Raw genomic sequence first — 23,859 nt, 5'->3', positions numbered from 1 at the left:
ATCACCCGCTAATCTTTCCCCAATGTCCATTGTGATTGATACAAGCCTTTCAACCAATCCACAACAAAACCAGCAGGGGGTGTAATCGTTACTCCAAACACATGCAAAACGCAACGAAAACGAGCGTCTATATTGGACAGGTTCAGCAAATAGGGCGGGACCTAACTGAATCTGTCCAATAGAAACACTGGTGTTCCTTGCGAAACAGAACGTTTTGTAACTTGAGTAATGATTACACCCCAGGGATGCCTCTGACGATGTATCACGCTGCACCTCTTGTGACTTGTTCGTCTTTCGTCGGCCAACCAAGAATAAAACAGTGTTCTAATTCTACTCAGAAGTTGTCCGGGTAAGTGTTAGATTTTTGGGGTTATAGGCTATTTGATAGCTGATAAAAATGTTTGCATTTTCCATATATCACCGACGTATATAGGCCTGTGTTGCAATAGTTTAGAAGTTGTCAGTGACAGAGTGCAGACCACTGTGTGGAATGAATGTCAACAATAGCCTACTGAATGAAGCTTATGTCTGACTACTCGTCCTAAATTTAATTCCGCTGCTCTATGATCGCTCCATTCATTCATCATGGAGAAGAAACGCTAGTTTGGCCGGAGCGATCCGGCTACTGAAGCCTAGCTTACTTCTATTCAACGCATAGGATAGGTCTAATTAACCTTTTCCTTTTGTAAAGGCGAGAGTTTGTTACTTTAACTTCCTCATGAAAATCCTGGTGTTATATCTACACTATTCCCAAATGTATCTTAAGCTCTTCACAACAACTAATTAAAATGCTTTTTTACTCTATTGACTGCAAAGGCAACCTTATATGCAAGTTTGTTGTTCTCTAACTAATCGTCTGAGACTCAATCAATAGTGCAATGTCAGTCTGGAGCCACTCATTAGCAATATTTGTAGCATTGATCTATTTAGTGCTAATTCTTGCCACAATCCCAAAATCTTTTGATATTACACAAACATATGGCTAACTTTGAACTTGTATCAAATGCGAACACAATATCAGGCCATATCTCATGGTAAAGAGAAGAGAAAGTAGCTGATTAGCATCTGTGAAATCCAAACAGTAGCAAGTAGAGAGCAACATTTGGATTGCAATAATCTCGTTTAACACAGAATTGAAATCTTGCATTATTATTATCTCGACGAGAGATTAGGATTGCAATGATACATTTAATGTATTAAGTGCCCTTTGACCTCTGGTTGATGCTCATATTTATATTTCCAGGTGTGTGCTGCTGCATAGGTCTTGACCTAATGTGGTCAGAAAAAGGCTTTTTCTATTTTTAGAGGTTTATAACACATGTATTATGTTTTTCAGAGTGAAGATGGTGTGGGTTCTACTTTTAGTGGCCTTCCTGACCACCGGGGCGGTCCAGTGTCAGAGATCCTCGCTGCAAGATAGGAAAAGACTGGACCCAGAGGTCAACATGAACATTGTGAGTTGGATAAAATCAATAACAGAAGCTGTGTTCTCGGAAACAAAGTTGTCAAATACTGACAAATTGTATTTATCCAAACAGTTTTTTTTTTTCCAGACAGGCTTCAAACTGTTTTAATGCCATCCATAAATAACTGAATACACTAGTGGACTTCATGGTTCATAGAGCTCATTAACAATTCCTAGAACTAGACAATCTTCTGGGCCACACAAGCAAATATTAGTCATGGTGGTTACCTCACATTCTGCCCTTTGTCCTCCATATATCCCATGAGTCATTTCAAGGAAAGTCATAACATATGATAGTAGGGCTGTTGCGGTGACTGTTTTACCGCCATACCGGCAATCACTAGTCATGACCACAGTCAAATTAGTAACTAGGCTTCTCCAAAACTGCGCCCTGATGCCACTGATGGTCTTCGGTAGCCTACCAAACTTGCTAACTGCCAGTCGCTAATGGCCTGGTACTCAGCGCTCTATTGTCCCTCTAATCACTCTGACATCAATGCAATTGAAAATCAAATCAAACACTTCATGAGAGCCCTGGCATTCAGAGTTTGAACGGAATAGGCTCACCTGTTGCACAGCAAGAGCCAGCTCCTCATAGCTGGTTGATGGATGGAATGAAATAAGTGTTCCTATAAGCCCATGTTGCATTTCTATAGGCTATGATATGCAATTGCTTGAGAAAACAACAGAGTTTTGATGGCCTCTATTAAAAAGAGGAGGGTCCCAGCAGCTATAGGCTAGGCCTACTATATTTATTCCTCAACTTTCCTAATATTAAGCACATTGCTTCGCTTTACAACCGGAGTAGCCTACCTGGTTGGCATGAAAATGAACCGCGAGAAAAGCGTCCTCCTTTCGCTATTCAAGTGCATACGGATGATTATTTTGTTTTGCCCCTGTTCCGACAGGTGCATGATAATGGCCCATTCTAAATCAAAACTAATTTTACACATATAATATGACATGACAAGATTAAATTGAGAATAGTCTGATGGGTGAGAATATTATCCAGTGAATGATGCCCAGTGTGTGCAGTCTAAGGCAAGAATCAGCGCATGCATTTTTTTGCGACTTATTCAAATTATAGTCGCATGAATCATGTAGCCTAGCCCATAGGCCTATATGTTTTGATAAGGTAAAGTGGCCAAATAACTTTACGCATAGACTATAAGCCTAGGACCCCTGGAACAGGGTTGGAGATTCCAAAGCCTACAGAGCCTAGTGAAGTTCTTGTAAGAGGAGATCCGAGCTTTCTCATGCTGCTATAGCCTATTTATTGCTCAATTCTTAAAATTAAGCACATACATTCACTTTACAACCGGTGTAGACTACCTGCACAAAAAAAAACTGCTGGCTTACAGGCGTTTGGTCACTTAGTTGGGTTGTTTTCTTTAAAAACTGCTGGGTTATTGATGCTGGGTTATTGTTGCTGGGTTACTGAGCTATAGACTAGAGGCATAGTTTAGTAGGTGCGTGGCTTTCAGATAGTTATTTTTAGCCACCCAGGAGAGTAAATGCCATTCCTGTTCATCTGTTCTGTTCTGTAGACTGGTTGGTTGTTTAGCTACGAAACCGACGCGTGCACAACTATTGGGCAAAACAGACAGGGTTGGCTTAGATCGTTTACAACATTTAAGCTATATTTAGTCTCCAATGTTTATTGAAACATAAATACATTTGCACAATGAGCACTTGTTGTCTCTCAAATACATTGTTACAGTTGTTGGTTAGCTAGCTAGCGAATTTTTGCCATATTAGCATTGACATGAAATCAGTCAAAACACCTCAAAGCAAGAAATGGTATCAAGAACAAGATGAATTGAGCTGAAACAAGCCACTTACGATTCCCCAAATGGCAGTTTCTTGTCATTCTTGCTAGCAATCTGGCCATCCAGAATCACAACAACACGTCCCATGGAAGCACGCACATTTTTTTGTGACATTGTCAGCTAACCCATCTATAGTTATCACATGTTAAGGTTGAACATTTACATTTTTGTAGCTTCAATGAGGCTTACAGCAGTGTGTAAGTTCCCTAAAAGCCTATTTAAATCCCATTGTTGGGATATAATAAGGGGGTATACCTTATTATAATATCTAATAATTAATCTTAATGTTATAGAAGAACGTGTTAAATGCCCAAAATGTAAGGAACATTTGAATTTGCATTATGTAACCTTAACATGATGAACAGGATGCTCACGGGTCGCCAATAAGATCTAGCTGAAACCCACACCCCTAATAAGCCACGCCTACTGGAAATAACCTAAGGATTTAATTTAAAAAAGAACCAGCTGCTAGGTCAACCAAGCATGAGAGTAAAAATATCCAATTGATGGTTAAATTAACCTATGTTTGGGTAATCCCAACCACCCAACATGTTGGGTTATTCACGCAACTCAAATGCCTGGGTCAAAATAACCCAACGTATTCTGTCCACTATTTAACCAGTGCTGGGATACCAAATAACCTACATTTGGTTGTTTTTAGCCCATCGTTTTTTAGAGTGTGGCATATTAAAAACGTAACCGCTGGAAGCGCTTCCTCCATTCGCTATTTGAGTGCAGGCTACGGATGACATGTTTTTTTTTTGTGGGCCATTCCAAACCCAAAATAATTCCACACATATATTAGTAGGCTCTATGTAAAGACCATATTACATTGAGAATAGTCTAATGGGTGAGAATATTATCAAGTGCTTGACAAATTGTGAATGAGAGACTGATGAAATGTGTGCATGCAGCCTGCGCAAGAAAGAGAGCAGAGCGCACGCCTTTCATGCAAATTGTTTTTTCAAATCATCATTAGTCGCATCAATGATGCGGCATCATGCAGCCTTTGAATGTATTAGAAATCAAAACATTTAGCCTAACGTTTGTATCACAACTAAAGTTGCATAAAAGCCCGGAGATGCCGAACATGTTTACGTTAATTAACGGACAATTACCGTGAGACCGGCAGTTATTTGCATGGGAGTTACCGGCTGACAAAATGCCATGGGAAGTCACTCTGTCGTGTATTGAACTTCAGCATTGATGTATCACTAGATAGGACAATATTACACCCATATGATATACCTAAAACCTTCAGTCTGAGATCTGCCCTAATACAGTGGGGGAAAAAAGTATATTATATATTGAATCTGCAATAGGTAAGCAGCTTGGTTTGAAGAAATCAACTGTGGGAGCAATTATTAGGAAATGGAAGACATACAAGACCACTGATAATCTCCCTCGATCTGGGGCTCCACGCAAGATCTCACCCCGTGGGGTCAAAATGATCACAAGAACGGTGAGCAAAAATCCCAGAACCACACGGGGGGACCTAGTGAATGACCTGCAGAGAGCTGGGACCAAAGTAACAAAGCCTACCATCAGTAACACTACGCCGCCAGGGACTCAAATCCTGCAGTGTCAGACGTGTCCCCCTGCTTAAGCCAGTACATGTCCAGGCCCGTCTGAAGTTTGCTAGAGTGCATTTGGATGATCCAGAAGAGGATTGGGAGAATGTCATATGGTCAGATGAAACCAAAATAGAACTTTTTGGTAAAAACTCAACTCGTCGTGTTTGGAGGACAAAGAATGCTGAGTTGCATCCAAAGAACACCATACCTACTGTGAAGCATGGGGGTGGAAACATCATGCTTTGGGGCTGTTTTTCTGCAAAGGGACCAGGACGACTGAACCGTGTAAAGGAAAGAATGAATGGGGCCATGTATCGTGAGATTTTGAGTGAAAACCTCCTTCCATCAGCAAGGGCATTGAAGATGAAACGTGGCTGGGTCTTTCAGCATGACAATGATCCCAAACACACCGCCCGGGCAACGAAGGAGTGGCTTCGTAAGAAGCATTTCAAGGTCCTGGAGTGGCCTAGCCAGTCTCCAGATCTCAACCCCATAGAAAATCTCTGGAGGGAGTTGAAAGTCCGTGTTGCCCAGCGACAGCCCCAAAACATCACTGCTCTAGAGGAGATCTGCATGGAGGAATGGGCCAAAATACCAGCAACAGTGTGTGAACCTTGTGAAGACTTACAGAAAACGTTTGACCTGTGTCATTGCCAACAAAGGGTATATAACAAAGTATTGAGAAACTTTTGTTATTGACCAAATACTTATTTTCCACCATAATTTGCAAATAAATTCATGAAAAATCCTACATTTTGATGATTTTCTGGATTTTTTCTTCTCATTTTGTCTGTCATAGTTGACGTGTACCTATGATGAAAATTACAGGCCTCTCTCATCTTTTTAAGTGGGAGAACTTGCACAATTGGTGGCTGACTAAATACTTTTTTCCCCCACTGTAAAACCGAAAAAGCTATACAAAAACGTGTCCCTGTAAATTGCAGTAAAATATATTTGCTCCAGTGTCTCTGTGTAATTATAATACTAATAATACAAAGTATTATCATTTAATAATCATAATTATTATTATTTATTATTATTATTAAGGTGTAATAAGCCTTGAATTGATCTTGGTTTGTTTGTAAGCTAAAATAGTTTTGATAGGCGTTCATTAACTTTTCAAGAATGGATTTTAAGGGACAAGTGAGTGTTCAATTAAATGGTTATTCTGTGTGCTTCGTGATATCAGTATAATTTGTGCTCCAGGAGCCCACACAGGCATACAGTAGGTTAAATATTTGACATGGCAATCAATCAAATGCTTTCACCACAATTTGTCAGAAAATATATAATGTGTGTTTATTCATATCTGAGCTATGCCAATGATAAAATAAACGTGTGGATTTGGGCCTGGTGCATGTCAGTGGTTAACCTCATATCTTTGATAAACACAATAACACAATGTCATGATCCTGAATCTAGTATGTGTCTAGTTAGTATACAGTATTTGTCATTGGAAACTACACAGTCTCAGTGATATAAGCCTAATACAATTCCCAGTAGTAATGGTTCTCACATGCAAATGTTTCTTTCTCCCATTGTTGGCCTACAAGCACAGACACTCTCAATTGCTCTTCTCCCCACACGTTTACGACATTTAGCAGACGCTCTTATCCAGAGCGACTTACAAATTGGTGCATTCAACTTATGATGATTTGTTTTTTGGTGGGGGAGGTGGGGGGTAGAATGATTACTTTTATACTATTCCAGGTATTCCTTAAAGAGGTAGGGTTTCAATTGACTCCGGAAGGTGGTCAGTGACTCCGCTGTCCTGGCGTCGTGGGGGAACTTGTTCCACCATTGGGGTGCCAGAGCAGCGAATAGCTTTGACTGGGCTGAGCGGGAACTGTGCTTCCGTAGAGGTAGGGGGGCTAGCAGGCCAGAGGTGGATGAACGTAGTGCCCTCGTTTGGGTGTAGGGTCTGATCAGAGCCTGAAGGTAAGGAGGTGCCGTTCCCCTCACAGCTCTGTAGGCAAGCACCATGGTCTTGTAGTAGATGCGAGCCTCAACTGGAAGCCAGTGGAGTGTGCGGAGGAGCGGGGTGACATGAGAGAACTTGGGAAGGTTGAACACCAGACGGGCTGCAGTGTTCTGGATAAGTTGTAGGGGTTTAATGGCACAGGCAGGGAGCCCAGCAAACAGCGAGTTGCAGTAATCCAGACGGGAGATGACAAGTGCCTGGATTAGGACCTGTGCCGCTTTCTGTGTAATGTAGGGTCGTACTCTGCGAATGTTGTAGAGCATGAACCTGCAGGATCGGGTCACCGCTTTGATGTTAGCGGAGAACGACAGGGTGTTGTCCAGGGTCACGCCAAGGTTCTTTGCACTCTGGGAGGAGGCCACAATGGAGTTGTCAACCGTGATGGCGAGATCATGGAGCAGGCAGTCCTTCCCCGGGAGGAAGAGCAGCTCCGTATTGCCGAGGTTCAGCTTGAGGTGGTGATCCGACATCCACACTGATATGTCTGCCAGACATGCAGAGATGTGATTCGCCAGCTGGTTATCAGAAGGGGGAAAGGAGAAAAGTAATTGTGTGTCGTCTGTGTAGCAATGATAGGAGAGACCATGTGAGGATATGACAGACCCAAGTGACTTGGTGTATAGAGAGAATAGGAGAGGGCCTAGAACTGAGCCCTGGGGGACACCAGTGGTGAGAGCCCATGGTGCGTAGACAGATTCTCGCCAAGCCACCTGGTAGGAGCGACCTGTCAGGTAGGACGCAATCCAAGAGTGAGCAGCGCCAGAGATGCCCAACTCGGATAGGGTGGAGAGGAGATTCTGATGGTTCACAGTATCAAAGGCAGCAGATAGGTCTAGAAGGATAAGATCAGAGGAGAGAGAGTTAGCTTTAGCAGTGCGGAGAGCCTCCGTGACACAGAGAAGAGCAGTCTCAGTTGAATGACCAGTCTTGAAACCTGACTGGTTTGGATCAAGAAGGTCATTCTGCGAGAGATAGCAGGAGAATTGGCTAGAGACTGCACGCTCAAGAGTTTTGGAGAGAAAAGAAAGAAGGGATACTGGTCTGTAGTTGTTGACATCGGAGGGATCGAGTGTAGGTTTTTTGAGGAGGGGTGCAACTCTCGCTCTCTTGAAGACGGAAGGGACATGGCCAGCGGTCAATGATGAGTTGATGAGCGAGGTGAGGTAAGGGAGAAGGTCTCCGGAAATGGTCTGGAGAAGAGAGGAGGGGATAGGGTCAAGTGGGCAGGTTGTTGGGCGGCCGGCCCTCACAAGTCGCAAGATTTCATCTGGAGAGAGGGGAGAAAGAAGTAAAAGCATAAGGTAGGGCAGTGTGAGCAGGACCAGCGGTGTCATTTGACTTAATAAATGAGGATCGGATGTCGTCAACCTTCTTTTCAAAATGGTTGACGAAGTCATCCACAGAGAGGGAGGGGGAGGAGGATTCAGCAGGGAGGAGAAGGTGGCAAAGAGCTTCCTAGGGTTAGAGGCAGAGGCTTGACATTTAGAGTGGTAGAAAGTGGCTTTAGCAGCAGAAACAGAGGAAGAGAATGTAGAGAGGAGGGAGTGGAAAGATGACACGTCCGCAGGGAGTCTAGTTTTCCTCCATTTCCGCTCGGCTGCTCGGAGCCCTGTTCTGTGAGCTCGCAATGAGTCGTCAAGCCACGGAGCAGGAGGGGAGGACCGAGCCGGCCGGGAGGATAGGGGACATAGAGAGTCAAAAGATGCAGAAAGGGAGGAGAGGAGGGTTGAGGAGGCAGAATCAGGAGATTGGAGGGAGAAGGATTTAGCAGAGGGAAGAGATGATAGGATGGAAGAGGAGAGCGTAGCGGGAGAGAGAGAGTGACGGTTGCGACGGCACATTACCATCTGAGTAGGGGCAGAGTGAGTAGTGTTGGAGGAGAGCGAGAGAGAAAAGGATACAAAGTAGTGGTCGGAGACTTGGAGAGGAGTTGCAGTGAGATTAGTAGAAGAACAGCATCTAGTAAAGATGAGGTCAAGCGTATTGCCTGCCTTGTGAGTAGGGGGGGACGGTGAGAGGGTGAGGTCAAAAGAGGAAAGAAGTGGAAAGAAGGAGGCAGAGAGAAATTAGTCAAAGGCAGACGTAGGGAGGTTCAAGTCACCCAGAACTGTGAGGGGTGAGCCACACTGAGGTCATGTGACATTACATTATTTTTCATACTCTCATTTCCCTGTGTAAAACCAGACCCAAATGAGGCAGAGCAGAATACCAATTCTCCCCTCCACCCCTGGGCCTCTGATACCACCTCAGTGTGTGTTGAACCAGCAGCAGGTTTATCCTTAAGTGGCCCACAGTCAGTAGAATGTGTAGACTGGCAGTCTAGAGGGAGGCGAGAATTGGTGATGTGTATTAATTATGCATGGCTAGATTGCATGGCAGGCTTGGCCGGAACCCACAGGCTCACACACTTTCTTTTGAAGGTCCAGATGAGTGTTTATAATATCTGGGAAGGGGCGTGTGGGCGGGAATGCAACAGGGGAAGAATGTACTTTTTAGTGACAAGCTGACTAGTAGAGGCAGCGGAAATAATATTGTCTGCTTGAATTTTACTGTAATTTCACAGTGAATAAAGTATGTAAATAGGGCTGTAAAATAAAATGTTACCATAGATACCCATTCTGTCAGCATTCAGAATATATTTGACTGTTTGTTTGTTTGTGTCTTCTCTGTCCCACACAGAGTGAGATCATCAGGCATTGGGGCTACCCGGCAGAGGAGTACGACGTCGTCACAGAGGACGGCTACATCCTGAGTGTCAACAGGATTCCACACGGTCTAAAGAAAGGTGAAGGTGTGTATTAAAGGGTTCATGGCTTTGGCCATAGCATGGGGTTAATTAATATGGTCAGTGGCCTTAACTCTGCATTCATTTTTTAAAACACACAGTAGTAGTCTGCAATGACATGCACTTTGAAGAGTCAGGGCCTCAAGCCCTGTAATCAGATCCACATATCAAAGACCAACACACACACACACACACACACAAACACCGTGACTAACATCTGAAGTGCTGATATTTCCCACATTGTCAAACATTTGTACTGAGTCAAGATCCAAAATTTAAGTTGTCTTCAGCATTCGCCACTCTGACAAGAGGACTCCATTTCTATATTTTGCGATTGCACCGCCCAGTCTACTCCTGACCTTTTGTTGTCAGAAGGTGGCTTTTCCTGTCATCACAAGCTATAATATCGCATGCATCCAGTGAGGCTGTCTAGCTGCAAATAGTTTACCTCTATGCTTCAATCATTTTGAACCCAGACGATGATTTAATTGAATTTCTGTGGCGTTTTTATTTGTTTGGTATTTCTCATAATCCGTCCCTAGCTTGAGCTGTTTCAAATGTAGCTTGGATCATTTTCAACCATCTAATTTATTAGGCTCTTGTTAAAATGTAATTACGGTGTATTTTCAATATGTGATGGGAAAAGTAATAGTTACAGTAATAAGGAGGAAATTATATGATTTGATTTAGTGCATTAGGAATGCATAATGTTATTAAAAGTTTTATATTTCTTCTAAAGAGGCAGTTGTTGTCTTATAAGTTTAGTCTAAATACTGTGATCCACAGCTTCTGTCAGACAGAGCCACACTCGCTCTCCGGTTCCTACAAATCAGTATTCAGTTTCTCTTTCCTTTGTTGCCCCTATATTTCATTAATGAGCAAAGTGATTGCTAAACCTCACACTAATCTCATTGGGGGAAACCATTTGAGTGCAAAACAAATTCAGAGGCAATAAACTATGCTTTTTTCTGAACACAGTGTCTCATATCATTCTGAACAAGAACACATGTTCTCGAATTTCATGTTCTCTGTTAGTGAATTTCAGTGCCTTGAGTATTAAACACTGGCCTTGGCGCCAGCCTTGTTTTTACTCCATTGGATTACTTTCCAAAACATGAATTAGTAAATGAACTACTTCAGTTGACCCTCTCCAATGATTTAAAATGCAAATTCAGTTTAGTATTAATATTGACATTGGTTTGTCATTAGAAATGCTTCATAAACTAGCCAGGGGTTCCACTTGAAAGATACCCCCCAATACGATGTGATATGCCAAGGTTTAGCTAGTCTGGGGAGTTAAAAATCTCAATAATATATTCTGATATCCTCTAAATAAGTAAGGAGCCATCATGTTGTTTGTATCTCTTGATGCCTCTTGCTCCCTGCTCAGTAGTATGTGGCAGCACATCCAGTCAGAGAGGCAGCGGGGCTCTGTGATAGGCTGGAGATGCATCTCATTTCCTGTTGTCCCACTTCCCCTGCTCACACGGGAGAGCGTCTGGATCGCTCAAAGGAACACAGCAGAGCTGGAATTATTTCAGCCCCCAGATGGGGTTTTGTTCTAAGAATCGTGCTAGTTAGAAGAGCTAATGTTGGAAAACTTTGATCTTCAATCTAGGAGAGATACTGTAGATTTGGTCTTCTTGCACACATCTGCATTGTAGAGAAGTGGTTGAGAAATATCATTCATAATGTATAACATTTGAACAGATAACACTGTGTTTGACTATACATTAGACTATTTTTTTAAACAAAAGCCCTCCTTGTCCCTTTGGCCCCTTTAGCTATTGTAACAGTGAATGATAGTGTTTAATACTAAAATAAAAAATGGATGCTTAATAAACACATACACCCATTTCACTATAACACAAGTCAGGACAAAGCATTGTGTGTGTGTGTGTCTCTCTTGGGATCACCTGGGAGTTATGTCAAATCAAAAAATCTCTCCAGCAGCATGCTGCCTATTCAAATAAAAGGCAGTCTAGGCAACAGGGTAGGCTAGGGGTTCATTCCCTATATCAAAGTTCATTGGTCACGTACACAGATTTGTATGTGTTCTAGCAGGTGCAGCGAAATGCTTATGTTTCTAGCTCCAACAGTACAGTAGAGTGATAGTAGCCAATCCTATCATCTAAAGGTCTGTTTATGCTACCAAAAAGAACAGCTCACATCATGTTTCTGACAGATTTCAGCGATTTTTAAAGCTGAGTGTGCAGAGCCACAAGGAGAAAGGCTCCCCTGCAGCTGGGATGTACCATAGCTTAGACAGACACGCCCTCTGGTGGTTACAGTCAACACAACACTTGAATTATGAATATAATTTTTTTTTGTAACTAAACAGTTAGTTCTATCCACTTTCAGTTGATGTATTTTTGGGCATGTTGGAATGTGAATGGATTCTTCAACTATGTTTGAGAAGAATGTATAAATATTACATAACCACTAGGTTATGCCTGTGATCCTTGCTTGACTTTTCCTATGAATATGATGCTCCTCACTTAGTATCACCTCCATAGCTTGTTACAGTATTCACCCTATAGCATTATGCTCAATGAAGTCAATTTCTCATCCTCCTAGATCCCAAGCCTGCAGTGTTCCTCCAGCACGGTCTCCTGGCAGCGGGGAGTAACTGGGTGACCAACCTGCCCAACACCAGCCTGGCTTACCTGCTAGCCGACGCTGGCTACGACGTCTGGATCGGCAACAGCAGGGGAAACACCTGGTCCAGGAGACACCTCACACTCAGCCCTGACCACAATGAGTTCTGGCAGTTCAGGTAGCTACAAAGATGAATTCCACTTATACTGATCTTTGCTTGCGCTTCAGGCCATGACTATACACCTAGGTCTGGATATACACGAAAATGGATCGCTCCTACAGACAGAGAGTCACGTGGCTGTGGCTTGCTATATAAAGCAGGCAGACAGGCATCGAGGCATTCAGTTACTGTTCGATTGAACGTTAGAATGGGCAAAACGACTGACCTAAGTTACTTTGATGTTTGAAAAAACATCCAGTCAGCAGCAGTCCTGTGGGTGAAAACGGCTCATTAATGAGAGGTCGAAGGAGAGTGGCAAGAATCGTGCAAGCTAACAGGCGGGCCACAAACAGACGAATAACGGCGCAGTACAACAGTGGTGCACAGAACGGCATCTCGGAACGCACAACTCGTCTGTCTTTGTCACGGATGGGCTATTGCAGCTGACGACCACACCGGGTTCCAACAAGCAGAAGCAGCTCCAGTGGGCATGTGATCATCAACACTGGACAATTGAGGAGTGGAAAAACATTGCCTGCTCCAATGAATCCCGGTTCCTGTTGCGTCATGCTGATTGCAGAGTCAGGATTTGGCGTAAGCAGCACGAGTCCATGACCCCATCCTGCCTGGTGTCAACGGTACAGGCTGGTGGTAATGGTGTGGGGAATTTTTCCTGGCACACGTTAGGTCCCTTGGTACCAATTATGGAACGTTTCCATGCTCAAAGAATTCAGGCTGTTTTGGAGGCAAAGGGGGTCCGACCCGGTACTAGATGGGTGTACCTAATATACTGGCCCGATTATTGAAAAATCCCCTGTGCTCACCAACAGAATCACAAAAGGTTCTAGTAGAAACACATTATATTATATGAAATGTCTATTTAAGTAGTCTTATTATGGCATTTACTGAGTTTCTTCTGTTCTTATTCTTCAGTTATGATGAGATGGCAAAGAAGGACCTGCCAGCAGTGGTCAACCACATTCTGAAGACCACAGGCCAGGAGCAGATCTACTATATAGGCCACTCTCAGGGAACCACTATTGGTGAGACGGCTTGATTTGCTTATGTGTCATATTAAATGAAGCCAAATATGTTTCACCTGTCGTTTGACACTGCTGTCTATTCTACACTATAGTTTTAACCATTCAATGTTTTTCTGACTGTATGTCTCTGACCCCGTAGCTTTTGTTGCATTCTCTTCCATGCCTGAGCTGGCAAGCAAAATCAAGATGTTCTTCGGCCTGGCTCCGGTGGCAACTGTGGCTTTCACTGCCAGCCCCATGAGCAAGCTCTCCATCTTCCCCGATTTCCTCATTTGGGTGAGTAGAAAAGGCTATTTTTCTAACATACACTGTATTATGTCACAATTCATTCACACAATACGTCCAATCTGTGGCTTCCTTTTTCTACCCAATTTTGGCAGACGTTTTATTTATCTTGAACAATCGGTCAGAATCTTTGATTATTTCAATACTGACTAATGCTAATCCATTGTTTGGTTTCTGTATGCTAGGATGTGTTTGGGAAGAAGGACTTCATGCCTCAGAGTGCTCTTATCAAGTGGTTCGCCACCAACTTCTGCAGTAATGAACCTCTTAGTGAGCTATGTGGAAACCTCTTCTTCGTCCTCTGTGGCTTCGATGAGCTGAACCTCAACATGGTGCATCTCCACAGCTCTCACATTTTGATTATCGCCTTTTTATTATTGTACAGTATTACTGCTGTAGACTTCCTTAAACCTATTTTCCTCAAGCCAATTCTATAGGTATAAATGAAGATGGTGAAGACATTAATTTCTATATTTATTTGTTTTTGTCCAGACTCGCACACCTGTGTACACCTCCCACTGCCCAGCAGGGACCTCAGTGCAGAACATGATTCACTGGTCTCAGGTAAGAACATACCTGATGGGAGCCTATCAAAAACACCCTATCCAATATGATTCACCTCACTTCTTCAAACCTATACATCCCACCCCAACCCCCATTTGTTAAAACCTTCATGTAGGCCTACAGTACAGGCCTATTTTTTTATTTTTTTTATTTATTTAACCTTTATTTAACCAGGTAAGCCAGTTGAGAACAAGTTCTCATTTACAACTGCGACCTGGCCAAGATAAAGCAAAGCAGTGCGATTAAAAACAACAACACAGAGTTACAACACAGAGCTATATCCAGGAAGGCGGGGGTGCAGGCAGCACAGTCTGAATCGAGAATAAGTTTGCTCTTCTCAAACCACGCAGTTCTAATAGCTGCTAAACTGTACACGCCTCCATTTCCTGAGCCCTAGCCGTGGAAGTAAGACGTCCAGTCAAAGACCAGAGGGATCAGAGCAGACACAGCTTTGGATTAAGTTCACAGCTACAGTCAGATGTACTCCCTGACTGACTGAGTCTCCCGGGCAGACTTTACCCACAACACCCTGCTCTGAGCCCCCTGTATGGGTGCCTTTGATGTGCCTTTCCCTTTTACACATCTCATATCCTCCCTTACCAACCCCTCTATACCCCCAAGCCTCCGCTCAACAACCCCTCTATACCCCCAAGCCTCCGCTCACCAACCCCTCTATACCCCCAAGCCTCCGCTCACCAACCCCTCTATACCCCCAAGCCTCCGCTCACCAACCCCTCTATACCCCCAAGCCTCCGCTCACCAACCCCTCTATACCCCCAAGCCTCCGCTCACCAACCCCTCTATATACCCCCAAGCCTCCACTCACCAACCCCTCTATATACCCCCAAGCCTCCGCTCACCAACCCCTCTATACCCCCAAGCCTCCACTCACCAACCCCTCTATAATCCCAAGCCTCCGCTCACCAACCCCTCTATACCCCCAAGCCTCCACTCACCAACCCCTCTATAATCCCAAGCCTCCGCTCACCAACCCCTCTATACCCCCAAGCCTCCGCTCACCAACCCCTCTATACCCCCAAGCCTCCACTCACCAACCCCTCTATACCCCCAAGCCTCCGCTCACCAACCCCTCTATACCCCCAAGCCTCCGCTCACCAACCCCTCTATACCCCCAAGCCTCCGCTCACCAACCCCTCTATATACCCCCAAGCCTCCACTCACCAACCCCTCTATATACCCCCAAGCCTCCGCTCACCAACCCCTCTATACCCCCAAGCCTCCACTCACCAACCCCTCTATAATCCCAAGCCTCCGCTCACCAACCCCTCTATACCCCCAAGCCTCCACTCACCAACCCCTCTATAATCCCAAGCCTCCGCTCACCAACCCCTCTATACCCCCAAGCCTCCGCTCACCAACCCCTCTATACCCCCAAGCCTCCGCTCACCAACCCCTCTATACCCCCAAGCCTCCACTCACCAACCCCTCTATATACCCCCAAGCCTCCACTCACCAACCCCTCTATATACCCCCAAGCCTCCACTCACCAACCCCTCTATATACCCCCAAGCCTCCACTCACCAACCCCTCTATATACCCCCAAGCCTCCACTCACCAACCCCTCTATATACCCCCAAGCCTCCACTCACCAACCCCTCTATATACCCCCAAGCCTCCACTCACCAACCCCTCTATATACCCCCAAGCCTCCACTCACCAACCCCTCTATATACCCCCAAGCCTCCACTCACTAACCCCTCTATACCCCCAAGCCTCCGCTCCATCCTCACTAGGGTTGCAAAGCTACAGGTAATTTACCAAAGTTACTGGAATCTATGATATCTTTGGTAATTTATACTTGAATTACTTAATTGTTTTTATTCATATAAACAAGCTTCTAGTGGATACATCATATGGTTCAAGAGAAAATAGCCTAATTAAGGAAAAAAGCATCTAATCAACAATGGCATTATTTTTCATTAACTCTGCAACTCTTCCAACTATTGACTTTTTTCCCCAACTGGCACCAGTTTGGCTCCAAAACATTTACAACAAAGAAATACTGACATAGTAAAATAAATATAAGTGTAATTTGAATGGGATTGATTTTATTTTTTTAATTTAAAAGCATCTTCTTTTTATATTTAATATATTTTACATGTGAGAAGGCCAAACAGAGCGCCTGAGATAATTACAGACATATGTGATAATCAGAAGTACCCCAAAATACTTTGAAAGTTACCAAAATTCTGGTTGTTTACTGGTAAATTTCGAAAGTTTCCAGTTACAGTTGAAGTCGGAAGTTTACATGCACTTTAGCCAAATACATTTAAACTCAGTTTTTCACAATTCCTGACATTTAATCCTAGTTAAAATTCCCAGTCTTAGGTCAGTTAGGATCACCACTTTATTTTAAGAATGTGAAATGCCAGAATAATAGTAGAGAGAATTATTTATTTCAGCTTTTATTTATTTCATCACATTCCCAGTGGGTCAGAAGTTTACATACAATCATTTACATTTACATTTTAGTCATTTAGCAGACGCTCTTATCCAGAGCGACTTTACAGTTAGTGAGTGCATACATTTTTTATTTTATTTTATACTGGCCCCCCGTGGGAAACGAACCCACAACCCTGGCGTTGCAAGCACCATGCTATACCAACTGAGCTACACGGGGCCTCAATTAGTATTTGGTAGCATTGCCTTTAAATTGTTTAACTTGGATCAAACGTTAGCCTTCCACAAGCTTCCCACAATAAGTTGGGTGAATTTTGGCCCATTCCTCCTGACAGAGCTGGTTTAACTGAGTCAGGTTTGTAGGCCTCCTTGCTCGCACACGCTTTTTCAGTTCTGCCCACAAATGTTCTATAGAATTGAGGTCAGGGCTTTGTGATGGCCACTCCAAAACCTTGACTTTGTTGTCTTTAAGCCATTTTGCCACAACTTTGGAAGTATGCTTAGGGTCATTGTCCATTTGGAAGACCCATTTGCGACCAAGCTTTAACTTCTTGACTGATGTCTTGAGATGTTGCTTCAATATATCCACATCATTTTCCTTCCTCATGATGTCATCTATTTTGTGAAGTGCACCAGACCCTCCTGCAGCAAAGCACCCCCACAGCATGATGCTGCCACCCCCGTGCTTCACGGTTGGGATGGTGTTCTTTGGCTTGCAAGATCCCCCTTTTTCCTCCAAACATAACGATGGTCATTATTTGTTTCATCAGAGGACATTGCTCCAAAAAGTACGATCTTTGTCCCCATGTGCAGTTGCAAACTGTAGTCTGGCTTTTTTATGGCGGTTTTGGAGCAGTGGCTTCTTTCTTGCTGAGCGGCCTTTCAGGTTATGTCGATATAGGACTCTTTTATTGTGGATATACAGTGGGGGAAAAAAGTATTTAGTCAGCCACCAATTGTGCAAGTTCTCCCACTTAAAAAGATGAGAGAGGCCTGTAATTTTCATCATAGGTACACGTCAACTATGACAGACAAATTGAGATTTTTTTCTTCCAGAAAATCACATTGTAGGATTTTTAATGAATTTATTTGCAAATTATGGTGTAAGTATTTGGTCACCTACAAACAAGCAAGATTTCTGGCTCTCACAGACCTGTAACTTCTACTTTAAGAGGCTCCTCTGTCCTCCACTCGTTACCTGTATTAATGGAACCTGTTTGAACTTGTTATCAGTATTAAAGACACCTGTCCACAACCTCAAACAGTCACACTCCAAACTCCACTATGGCCAAGACCAAAGAGCTGTCAAAGGACACCAGAAACAGAATTGTAGACCTGCACCAGGCTGGGAAGACTGAATCTGCAATAGGTAAGCAGCTTGGTTTGAAGAAATCAACTGTGGGAGCAATTATTAGGAAATGGAAGACATACAAGACCACTGATAATCTCCCTCGATCTGGGGCTCCACGCAAGATCTCACCCCGTGGGGTCAAAATGATCACAAGAACGGTGAGCAAAAATCCCAGAACCACACGGGGGGACCTAGTGAATGACCTGCAGAGAGCTGGGACCAAAGTAACAAAGCCTACCATCAGTAACACACTACACCGCCAGGGACTCAAATCCTGCTGTGCCAGACGTGTCCCCCTGCTTAAGCCAGTACATGTCCAGGCCCGTCTGAAGTTTGCTAGAGTGCATTTGGATGATCCAGAAGAGGATTGGGAGAATGTCATATGGTCAGATGAAACCAAAATAGAACTTTTTGGTAAAAACTCAACTCGTCGTGTTTGGAGGACAAAGAATGCTGAGTTGCATCCAAAGAACACCATACCTACTGTGAAGCATGGGGGTGGAAACATCATGCTTTGGGGCTGTTTTTCTGCAAAGGGACCAGGACGACTGATCCGTGTAAAGGAAAGAATGAATGGGGCCATGTATCGTGAGATTTTGAGTGAAAACCTCCTTCCATCAGCAAGGGCATTGAAGATGAAACGTGGCTGGGTCTTTCAGCATGACAATGATCCCAAACACACCGCCCGGGCAACGAAGGAGTGGCTTCGTAAGAAGCATTTCAAGGTCCTGGAGTGGCCTAGCCAGTCTCCAGATCTCAACCCCATAGAAAATCTTTGGAGGGAGTTGAAAGTCCGTGTTGCCCAGCGACAGCCCCAAAACATCACTGCTCTAGAGGAGATCTGCATGGAGGAATGGGCCAAAATACCAGCAACAGTGTGTGAAAACCTTGTGAAGACTTACAGAAAACGTTTGACCTGTGTCATTGCCAACAAAGGGTATATAACAAAGTATTGAGAAACTTTTGTTATTGACAATACTTATTTTCCACCATAATTTGCAAATAAATTCATTAAAAATCCAACAATGTGATTTTCTGGATTTTTTTTCCTCATTTTGTCTGTCATAGTTGACGTGTACCTATGATGAAAATTACAGGCCTCTCTCATCTTTTTAAGTGGGAGAACTTGCACAATTGGTGGCTGACTAAATACTTTTTTCCCCCCATTGTAGATACATTTTGTACCGGTTTCCTCCAGCATCTTCACAAGGTTCTTTACTGTTGTTCTGGGATTGATTTGCACTTTTCGCACCAAAGTACGTTCATCTCTAGGAGACAGAACGCGTTTCCTTCCTGAGCGGTATGACTGCTGCGTGGTCCCATGGTGTTTATACTTGCATACTATTGTTTGTACAGATGAACGTGGTACCTTCAGGTGTTTGGAAATTGCTCCCAAGGATGAACCAGACTTGTGGAGGTCTACACATTTTTTTTCTGAGGTCTTGGCTGATTTCTTTAGATTTTCCCATGATGTCAAGCAAAGAGGCACTGAGTTTGAAGGTAGGCCTTGAAATACATTCACAGGTACACCTCCAATTGACTCAAATGATGTCAATTAGCCTATCAGAAGCTTCTAAAGCCATTACATAATTTTCTGGAATTTTCCAAGCTGTTTAAAGGCACAGTCAACTTAGTGTATGTAAACTTCTGACCCACTGGAATTATGATACAGTGAATTATAAGTGAAATAATCTGTCTGTAAACAATTGTTGGAAAAATTACTTGTGTCATGCACAAAGTAGATGTCCTAACCGACTTGCCAAAACTATAGTTTGTTAACAAGAAATTTGTGGAGTGGTTGAAAAACGAGTTTTAATGACTCCAACGTAAGTGTATGTAAACTTCCGACTTCAACTGTATGTACCCTCCCTTTGCAACCCTAGTCCTCACCCATTTAGGCTGCATGGCTCGTCTGCTGTGCCTCTTCATTGCCTGCAACACAGGCTTTCATGGAAACCATTACATTATGAAGGGGGATATGTCAGGAGATTTTCGCTTTTATTTTCATGGTTGCAAATTTAATGTCCCAGATACTTTTTGAGGCAGGGGAGTTATTTATGTCAAACCGACACTGATTTCACAAGCAACTGAGGAGAAACTGACACTCAGGACATAAAAAGATGTCAAAGAAGTTGATAAATTATTCTTCAATGTTTCTTCTGTGTCATAAATTATTACTTCACCTTCTTTATGACAGTTTCACACCCAAGTCAACTATCATCCACATTCCACTGTGTGAAAAGGAGCACCACAGACATTCCTGCTGCACACTAACTTATTGACTCAAACATGTCCATTTTCTCCCTCAACGTTTCAGTGTTGTAGAAATGAATGAACCTTGAGTAAAGGTCAATCCCAGATTTACCAAAGACAACTTTAACCTTACTGAAGGTTACCTATTGCTGGACATGGTGCACATACTAGTCTCCCGTGGGCAGATTCTGCTTGTAGACCGAAGGATCTGCCGGGATTGAATGGGATTGAATGGGATGCGTGAGATAACGAGCAGCATTAGTAAAAAAAAATAAAAAATGTGTCACTGGTTATTTGGACGTATCAGGAAGGCGGTGCTTAAACTGCTTCGCCTAGAGTTCTTCGCGTGTGCCTACACGGATCGGAAGAGGGGGAGGGGGGCGTTTGGCAGAGTATCCTTTTGCGAGGGTGGAGATTTCATCAATTTCTAACATGTATGAACACAGAAGTTGATCACGCAGCTGACCGAATTACGTGATATTTTACTTCTGGGTTAACAGAGATTCTACCTTTACATACAGTACCACCATGTGTTCAGCTACCTAGAGTCCTCAAGTATTTCTGATGTGTTTTCTTTTTACAGGCAGTGCATGGTGGAAAGCTGATGGCTTATGACTACGGGAGAGCAGGGAACATGGCTCACTATAACCAGGTAAGGCCAGCTCAGAGCTCATTAGTCTGCCAAAATACACCCACACCACTTCACACTGAAGTTGTTTTCCAAGGCTGTCAGAAGCTCCTACCTCTTTCTGAAAGTAACTTCTCTTTACTGATCCGTATCCACTGCGCCCTTATGGTCAATCGATGCCTTTAACTGACATCTAGTCCATTCTTGTCCCCCTCCAGTCGACCCCCCCGCTGTACAACATCCAGGACATGAAGGTGCCTACAGCCCTGTGGTCCGGAGGTCACGACACCTTGGCTGACCCTAAGGACATTGCCGTGCTGCTCACTCAGGTCCCCAACCTGGTGTACCACCGCCACATTGAGCACTGGGAACACCTGGACTTCATTTGGGGTCTGGATGCCCCCCAGGAGATGTACAGTGAGATAATCAAACTGATGGGCCAGCAGGACTTGGTGTGAACAGTGGATAGACAGGGAGAAATATGGCTAGTTTTAGCCTCAGCTCTCAGCACACTAGCTGAAGAGATTAATACTGTATCTGAAACATATTGGGAGACATATCGCAGTGCCTGGGTGCGAGTGTGTGTACAAATGTTTGTGCACTTTGTGTTTGTGACTATAAGCATGTGTAGGAGTGAGTTCGCATGTGTGTTTGAGTAAGCCATGCACTCAAGGAGTACTAATCATTTACCTCTAAATTGGGATAGTGAGGAAAACAAGCTGTGAGTTTAAGATTCAGTGTTGTGAGGAATCATCTATTTTGTGTTTTTATTGCCACCGTCCTCTTCCAGAACTCTCAAATGGATTTTAGATGTGTATTTTAAGAATGCCCCAGGGGCCTCATGTAACAATCTTGCGTACGCACGAAAACACGGCGTACGCCAGCTTTCACGTTCACGGTCAGATGTACTAACAGTGAAATTAACGTAAGAATGTGCGTTCTTCCACGTAAACTTCAGGCCTGGCGTACGTACATTTTTGTGATGTTTGTCCGTTGGCGACTCATAGAGGCAATAAAGTGAAGTGGCAAACATTACACTACGAACTGTTCTATCGCACCTGCCAGATATTGCTTATAATTTGTAATTGATAAATGATTTGCCATATTATTGTCACACGAGTCTTATTAGAATATTCTATTAATTATGCAATTAAGTAAGAACATATATAAAGGATGTGAAAATTGATACAACCCGTCTAGCAATGGCAGCTTTGGCTTTATTAGAAGACATTTTCAATGGACAAATCCGGAGAGAACGAGTTTTTAGGGACCACGGTGATTTTCTGGCCCACGACGATGACTGGCTCATCAGCCGTTTCAGATTTCCAAGGGCTATACTCTTGGAGCTCTGCGCTGAGTTGGGTCCGAATTTGGAAAGAGAGACAGTGAGGAGCCACGCATTACCCGTTCCTTTACAGGTGCTTACTACACTTGGTTTCCTAGCAACCGGTTCTTTCCAAAGAGAACTGGCAGACCGCTCAGGAATAAGCCAGTCGTGTTTGAGCCGTGCAATGCCACCTGTATGGGACGGCATCATCCGCTTGTCTACCAGGTATATAACGTTCCCATACGATGCAGGTGACCAGCCAAACATCAAAGCGCAATTTGCAGCGATAGCCGGTTTTCCTAATGTAATCGGAGCGATCGACTGCACACATATTGCTATAAAGGCGCCATCTGAAGACGAATTTGCATATGTGAATCGGAAACATTTCCATTCAATAAATGTGCAGATTATATGTGATGCACAAATGCACCTAACAAATATTGTGGCAAGGTGGCCTGGGTCAACCCATGATTCATATATCCTTACAAACAGCATGGTTGGGATGAGACTCCAAGCTGGCAGGGTGCGCGATGGGTGGCTACTTGGTAAGTTATGCATTTAAATGTATGGTTCTATCTAAAAGTAAAATGTTTGTGTCTGTAATTATTATTACTGCCCATCAGGAGACAGTGGTTATCCACTAAAGACGTGGCTGTTAACCCCCCTCACCAACCCACAAACTGACCGAGAGCGCAGATACAATGATGCCCATTCCCGCACTCGGTCAGTTGTGGAGCGGGCGATTGGGCAGCTGAAATGTCGGTGGCGCTGCCTTGACAGGACCGGGGGGATGCTGTTATACCGCCCTGACAAGGTTTGCCGCATCATACTGGCCTGTGGAGTGCTGCACAATGTCGCGCACAGGCATGGCATACCCCTTGGTGAGGTGGGGGCCCTGCCAGATGACCCTGACCCAGGACCAGTATATGTGCAGCACAATCAACAAGCCATTCAGGCCCGTCAACGTGTAATTGCGACAATATAAATGGTACTCAGACACAAAGTTCATTTTTTGACCAATTATTTTAATGAATGGCTTATTTCTGTGAGTGCGTCAGTGACATTTTTAAGGTGACTGTTCATTTCTTCAATGGCCCTAACAATTTGTTGTTGTGACTCCAGAACAGCATGCGTCAAGACACGGCCAGATGGACGGGCTTCAGCACTGGGGGGAACATTAGAGACACGGGAGACGCTGGACTGAATGGGCTCTGGCTGCTCAGGTGGTGCGGACTCTGAGTGCGTGCCAGTGGACGTTCCTGCGGTTCCTAAGTCCAATTAAACACAGGCACATCTTAACAGTAATTTGAGTCTGTTCCTTATTAATGGGTACACGCATTTGCAATAAAAGCAGTGGATACGTGAAATCTCTGGTGTACCTTTTGCTATATTGCATGCATTTTAAAATTAAACGGTGGCTGGCTATGTATATCAAAGTTAAGGAAATAAATCTGAGTCACCTTGCTGGCAGTCCTGTAGTATATCCGAGTCTCCTACATCAGCGGATACGATTCCAGAGATTAACGTGTCTCCTACAATAGAGGCAACTCTCTGATCAAAGGGTGCAAGTTCATCGGTCCCTGTACCACCGCCTG

The 23,859-nt window shown here is 43.8% G+C and overlaps 1 protein-coding gene across 1 annotated transcript; it reads left to right on the top strand.

The window, feature by feature from the left end:
- Positions 1–254: 254 nt before the first annotated feature.
- On the top strand, positions 255–23,628 carry LOC311130049 (lysosomal acid lipase/cholesteryl ester hydrolase-like). The gene is made up of 10 exons (XM_084162681.1): positions 255–349; positions 1,337–1,454; positions 9,529–9,640; positions 12,212–12,410; positions 13,326–13,435; positions 13,575–13,711; positions 13,906–14,052; positions 14,213–14,284; positions 20,893–20,961; positions 21,156–23,628. The coding sequence occupies exons 1-10, from the start codon at positions 258–260 to the stop codon at positions 21,393–21,395; spliced, it is 1,296 nt and encodes a 431-aa protein (XP_084018807.1). The 5' UTR covers positions 255–257; the 3' UTR covers positions 21,396–23,628.
- Positions 23,629–23,859: the final 231 nt, after the last annotated feature.

This window comes from Coregonus lavaretus, assembly GCF_964263955.1.
Source record: "Coregonus lavaretus genome assembly, chromosome: 1".
Taxonomy (NCBI): Eukaryota; Metazoa; Chordata; class Actinopteri; order Salmoniformes; family Salmonidae; genus Coregonus; species Coregonus lavaretus.
This window is presented reverse-complemented; position numbering and strand designations above follow the sequence as displayed.

Bases quoted from the DNA above. Each gene is read 5' to 3' on its own strand.
- LOC311130049 (XM_084162681.1), top strand. From the start codon at position 258: ATGTATCACGCTGCACCTCTTGTGACTTGTTCGTCTTTCGTCGGCCAA. The intron at 1,455-9,528 runs GTGAGTTGGATA...TGTCCCACACAG, and splicing joins CAGAGGTCAACATGAACATT to AGTGAGATCATCAGGCATTG. The intron at 9,641-12,211 runs GTGTGTATTAAA...TCATCCTCCTAG, and splicing joins CGGTCTAAAGAAAGGTGAAG to ATCCCAAGCCTGCAGTGTTC.